We start from the raw sequence: 6335 nt of genomic DNA, 5'->3' as shown, positions 1-6335 counted from the left end.
CACAGCAGAACCAGTGGCCTTGATAACTGACTGACATTCACATATGTCACGTTAACCCTCTGGAGGCTGGGGGCATTTTATACATTTTACAAAAAAAAAAAAATTAACCGTTTAACCTTTGTGTTGCCTTCGGGTCATTTTAACCTGAATCAATATTACACCCTCCTGCCGCCTTCGGGTTAATTTGACCCCATTCAATGTTTAATGTCGGTGTTCTTTCGGTAGTCAACAAACAAACATAAAGTGCCTCACACTTAAACTTGGAAAACAATATTAATTCTAATAATTTTCTGGAGGTTTTAATTGCTGGCGTCAAATTGAACCCAAAGGGTAAAATATGTTAGTAAATATAAAGGTAACAGGAGGGTGAAACATTGAATCGGGTCAAAATGACCCAAAGGCGGGGGGAGGGTTAAATATTTAATCGGGTCAAAATGACCCGAAGGCAACACAAGGGTTAAAAGTGTTTCCCTTCTTTTCAAAGACAAAACTTCACACAGAGCTGTGTTTTCAAAGAGGCTCCTACATATACAGTGCCAGCGAGGTATTTAATATCGTTGATGATAAATTGTTTCTTCAGTGAAACATCAGATTAGTAAAAAAAGAGAAGTATATTGAGACCCCATTGGTCCTGTCATCTTTAACATTGAACAGCAGCAGAACCAGTGGCCTTGGTAACTGACTGACATTCAAATATGTCACGTTAACCCTCTGGAGGCTGGGGGCATTTTATACATTTTACAAAATAAATTAAATTCACCGTTTAAAGTCTTTTGCATGTGACACACCCCCACGTGTTATACATCAAACATTCCAGAACAATCTCATCTCTGAAATAAGGCTCATTGTCCTCGCGCCGTGTTCTCTGACTGACAGGCTGCTAAATGAGCCTAACCTGTGAGGTGGGAGGTCCTTTGTGATTTACTGAGTGTTCGTTCATTGGATGTTGACAGACAAACGGATTGACCAATCACGGTGAAGGTTTCGTGTGACGAGTTCTTTCCGCGCCGCGTCACCCGACACGTCGCCCTCCGTTCCTCTGTGTATCAGAGGGGGAGACGGGAGGAAGGAGGAGCAGGAGGAAACCCGACTGATTCATCCACGAGTTAAACTGATTTCTGCTCCTTATTTTCGCGGAGAAATGATTGTTTTAAAAACGGAAACAGTGTCAAACCGTACTGCCGCGGTTAAAAAAAAAAAAAAAAAGCGTTAATTGTGTTAAAATATTTTAGTGCGTTAACGCGGCCAAATTAATCGCATAGATTAACGCGTTAACGCTGACAGCCCTAATATAAATACAAATGCATATATAAATACAAATATATTTATTAACATATCATTATTTATAAATAGATATTTATAAATAAATGATCATGTAATTATATTTATAAATATGTATATATTTATAAATAAATATGTTTACAACAGGGTGGATGTGAATGCTTCTGGAGGAATGTCTTTAACGGGACATTTCGAAGCTGGAAGCGTTCTCACTAAAAGAAAAAAAGCCGCCCTCACATCGAGATGCTCGCTCATCGGTCACGAGTTATGGATCGTCGAGTCGCCCCGAAGTCACCCGGCTAGGAGACGATGAAGGGAGCGAGGGGACAGGATCTGAACTCAACGTGACACAGTATGTGTGCAGTGAAAGAAAACAACAACAAAAAACACGGAAAGATATCAGATAAATAACAGTTGAAAAGATCGGCCCAATAAGAAAGTAAAAGGTACGAAACGTTGTCAACGTTCAGCTCGTAACATGCAGGAGGCGAGAGATGAGGAACATGTGAATAAAAACTAGAACGTATTTGATCTCATTTAAAAAAAAGGGGATATGATACTTCACACCATATTTAAACCTCCTGGGTCCTCCTGCTCGTCACCTCAAGCGTGCACGTTGTTTGAATGAATGGAGACAGAGGTCCACCCCCCCTCCCCTCCATCTCCCCCATCCTCCTCCTCCTCCTCCTCCAACAATAGTCAAGTCAAGTCAAGTCTTTTATTGTCAGATACACAGAATGACACAGGGTCAGACTGGGCACTGAAATTCTTAGGACAAGGCACCACACAACAACTACCATAGCCTAACATAACATGACATACACATTGTACAAGAACTCTGAACATAATAACTAGACTACAGACAAATGGGAGTAGCAGGAAGTGAAAGCAGGTAGTGCAATAGAAAGTGTAAGTGTAAGTACAAGGCTGAAAGTGACAGTGACAAGAAAACGCAGCCTCCCCCTCCCATCCTTCTCCTCCTCCTCCTCCCCTCCTTCTCCTCCCTCTCTCCCCCTCCTCCCCCTCTCCCCCTCCTTCTCCAATACAATATAGTTTGGATAAAACAAGAAAACGCAGCCTCCTCCCCCCTCTCCTCCTCCTCCCCTCCTTCTTCTCCTCCTCCCCCCTCCTCCCTCTCTCTCCCTCCTCCCCCTCCCCTCCTTCTTCTCCTCCTCCTCCAACAATACAATATAGTTTGGATAAAACAAGAAAACGCAGCCTCCTCCTCCCCCCTCCTCCTCCTCCTCCCCTTCTCTTCTTCTCCTCCTCCTCCCCTCAGTGCACCAGCTCCAGCTGGCTGGTGGAGAAGGGCAGCACCCCGCTGACGTAGTAGGCGATGCCCAGGGAGAGCAGGGCGATGACCACCAGCAGCAGCAGCACCCTCCAGAAGCCCAGGTCCTCCACGAACTCCTGCCAGGTGGTGCGGAAGCTGGAGAGGACGCCCTCGCTGCTCTGCAGGTTGGGGTTGAGCAAGGAGTGGCTCTCCATCGCGCTGGGGGGGGGGGGTTACAATGATGTCATCACGTCCTCTCAGGGTTCACATGTATTGATGAGCGCCTCACCTCTCGCTGTCGGCCATCTGCATGGTCTCCAGCTTGGAGGAGAGGGGTCCGCGGTTGAAGCCCTTCACCTCCTGCTCCTCCAGGCCCTCCAGCAGGCGGATGGCGTCCTTGTTGACGCCGCGTCTCTTGGCCAGCACCAGCGGCGTGGAGCCGTTGTGGTTACTATGGAGACGGGACAACGTCGTTATAGAGGAGGAAGGGAACGCCACGTACGACCAGGTCAACCCTCCTGTTACGCCGCCGGTCAGATTGTCCCGTTTCCAAGATGGAAAAATCTTGAACACATATTTTTAAAGAGCCTTTCCTGTATGAAAGTTCTTCTGCTCTGTCTGTGTATTTATTATCATACGTCGTCTTTCATCTCACCAGATATCGATCTTCAGCCCGTTGGAGACCAGGAACTGGATCGTGTCCACGTGGCCGCACAGGTGCAGCGCCGTGTTCCCCTGGTAGTCCGTCGCCAGCAGGTCGGCCCCGAACTTGTGCAGCAGGCGGCAGATGTCCACGTTGCCGCGCGCGGCGGCCAGGTGCAGGCCGGTGCGGCCCCGGTTGTCCCGGATGTTGGGGTCGCAGCCCGTCTCCAGCAGCCGCTTGGCGAACGGCAGGTCTCCATCGATGCAGGCCTGCAGCAGCGGCACGGTGGTCTGCGACGAGTCGTTGATGAAGACATAGGACATGTCCGAGTGGGTGTCAGAAAATTCCAGCGTACCTGAGTTGGAGATCGGAGGTAAAAAACACCGAGTCATGTTTCAGTGTTTCAGACACCTTTGTCTTTCACCATCAGCCGATGAGCAACACCCAGAGTCTGAAGACACGCCCCCTGGGTCGGCCGGTCCTCGGCTGCTTATTTGTTTCATGTTGGTTCTCTCTCTGCTGTCACCTCGTCTACCTTTGAGCCGGGTTGTAACAAGTGTCACAATCATTTAATAAATGCATTATTATCACTGAATAGTAAACTCTGAGGGGTCTAGCAGATCCATTTGAGAGAGGAGTTACAGTGAAATCAATTCTATTGATAGAATTATTAGGGCAACGGAGCACAAAGAAGGTCATTACAAGACTATAACCTACAACTGTAACCTAGAACTATAACCTAGACCTATAACCTAGACCTGTAACCTAGACCTGTAACCTAGGACTATAACCTACAACTGTAACCGAGGACTATAACCTAGACCTGTAACCTACAACTATAACCTACAACTGTAACCTAGACCTATAACCTAGGACTATAACCTAGAACTGTAACCTAGACCTAAAACCTACAACTATAACCGAGGACTATAACCTAGAACTGTAACCTAGACCTAAAACCTACAACTATAACCTAGAACTATAACCTAGAACTGTAACCTAGACCTAAAACCTACAACTATAACCTAGAACTATAACCTAGAACTGTAACCTAGAACTATAACCTAGAACTGTAACCTAGACCTAAAACCTACAACTATAACCTAGAACTGTAACCTAGATCTATAACCTACAACTGTAACCTAGACCTAAAACCAACAACTGTAACCCACAAGTATAACCTACAACTGTAACCTACAACTATAACCTACAACTATAACCTACAACTGTAACCTAGACCTATACCCAGAACTGTAAGCTAGAACTGTTTGGCTGGTCTTAAGACACACGACCATCAAACGCCTTAAGTCGCCTATTGTTCTGCACCTATCTGAGAATTTGTTCCCATAAACATGTAAAAAGAAAAGACTGCGTTTGGTATTTTACTCTGAACGAACCTACGTTAATGGATGTGTCCGAACATTAGTCGCCAGCAGTCTAACTAGTTTCCCTTTAACAAAGATAATATCACATGACTGACCGAGAACATAACATTATAAACCTAGAAAAGGTTCCTTCACCTCAGGGAAGCTAACGGGTAATTACAGCTACAGCTACAGCTACAGCTAGCTACCTGTGGCTTCCACTAGCCTGCAGTGAGGAAGATGGCAGCAACTTTAAACTACACATTTATTGTTATGAGGCTTCCGGCATTATAGACTGAACTTTAAATAAACCCTGAGAATGTGATACTCCTGACAGCTAATAGAAAGAAGCTAGCGGAGCTAACGTTAGCTGGCAGGCTAACGTTTTACAGAGACGTGAAACCGATTAACGTAATTTAATAAAAATTGAAACGAGCACACGAACTAAACACGTATTTAAGACGTTTGTTTGCCTGTCAGTTGTATTACTCACCTGTTAATATGTCCCCAAATAGAAGAAAAAAATAGACTCCGCTCTTCTTTGAGCTAACGTTACCAGCTAGCAGTGTTGTTGTGATGTCGGGCTTCTTCTGTTTCCCAAACCACAGGACGGCGTGTGTCGCCACCTACTGGCAGGGAGGTGTCACGACACCATTCGAAATATATAACAAAATATTATCTAATTTATAATATATGTTTATAAATGATATATATTATACATTATGTAATATTTTATCATATCCAGATATATAAATATATATTACTGGCATGGAGGTGTCAGGACAGCATTTAAAATAAATAATCAAATATATAATTTATATTTATAATTAATATATATATATATATATATATATTACTGTGATGCATATGTCATGACAGCATTTAAAATAAATAATCAAAGATATAATGTATATTTATTAATATATATATATATTACTGTCATGACAGTATAAAAAAAGTTGATATATATAATAAATATATTACATATATATCCATATGTAATACATATATACATATATATTATGTATAAATATGTGTCTATTACTTTATTTCACTTAAATTTGAGTTTTTTATTCATTCTTTTTCATTTATTTCACATGTTCCATGTTATGTGACCCATTCACTCCTGATTCCAAACATGGATCGCTACACTGGACAAAGGAAGCACCTCTACCATATATTTGTTATACTTTGCACTTCAAGAGTAGTAATGTAGTATTATCAGCAGGATATTAAAAGCATATTCAAACAGACAATGGGGAAGTTTTAGAGAGCTGTTTTATGTTTATTTATGTCAAATAATTCTGCGTTAGATATTCTCAGTTAGTTCAGAGACTTTATTTCGATGGGTGTGAGCACAGAAATAAACATTACAGTAACATACATGTTATTAATGTTGTCTTGTTATAGATCCTCTTTGAGGAAAACTGCATTTCTTTTCCGTCCCTCCGGGCACTAACAAAACATTTCAACTCTTTTTCTGTGCTTTTTGAAAATGGGATAAAGGCCAAACAGACAATTAAAAAAAAAACCGGTTGCTTGCGTCGGTAAAATCATCAGTGGCGAATATATTTTTCCATATAAAAAACAAAGTCCTAAAAAAGGCATTTGTTTTATAATATTTAATGTACACATCGTTATCTTCCCATTCCCGTAAAATAATTACAATCTAGATTACAAAACCACAAAAGGCCGAACAAAAAAAAAAGGAAAAAAATGGAGAGGAAAAACTAAATAAAAAGAAGTACAAATGTGGCATAGTAAATATAATCAG

At 42.3% G+C, this 6335-nt stretch overlaps 2 protein-coding genes across 4 annotated transcripts in view; both read right to left on the bottom strand.

Moving 5' to 3' along the window:
• Positions 1-2537: 2537 nt before the first annotated feature.
• On the bottom strand, positions 2538-5146 carry LOC130211527 (ankyrin repeat domain-containing protein 46). The gene is made up of 4 exons (XM_056442311.1): positions 5055-5146; positions 3210-3552; positions 2844-3005; positions 2538-2773 (listed from the first exon to the last, which is right to left on the bottom strand). Exons 2-4 carry the CDS (start codon positions 3518-3520, stop codon positions 2557-2559), a joined length of 690 nt encoding a protein of 229 aa, XP_056298286.1. The 5' UTR covers positions 3521-3552; positions 5055-5146; the 3' UTR covers positions 2538-2556.
• Positions 5147-5875: 729 nt separating this feature from the next.
• col4a6 (collagen, type IV, alpha 6) overlaps positions 5876-6335 on the bottom strand; it is a 95684-nt gene continuing 95224 nt past the window's right edge. For all 3 annotated transcript variants that reach the window (XM_056442296.1, XM_056442295.1, XM_056442298.1), the window contains one exon: positions 5876-6335. This exon is cut by the window's right edge and continues 2001 nt beyond it. The gene's annotated coding sequence lies outside the window, so the exon portion shown is untranslated.

Source organism: Pseudoliparis swirei, chromosome 21 (genome assembly GCF_029220125.1).
Source record: "Pseudoliparis swirei isolate HS2019 ecotype Mariana Trench chromosome 21, NWPU_hadal_v1, whole genome shotgun sequence".
Lineage (NCBI taxonomy): Eukaryota > Metazoa > Chordata > Actinopteri > Perciformes > Liparidae > Pseudoliparis > Pseudoliparis swirei.
This window is presented reverse-complemented; position numbering and strand designations above follow the sequence as displayed.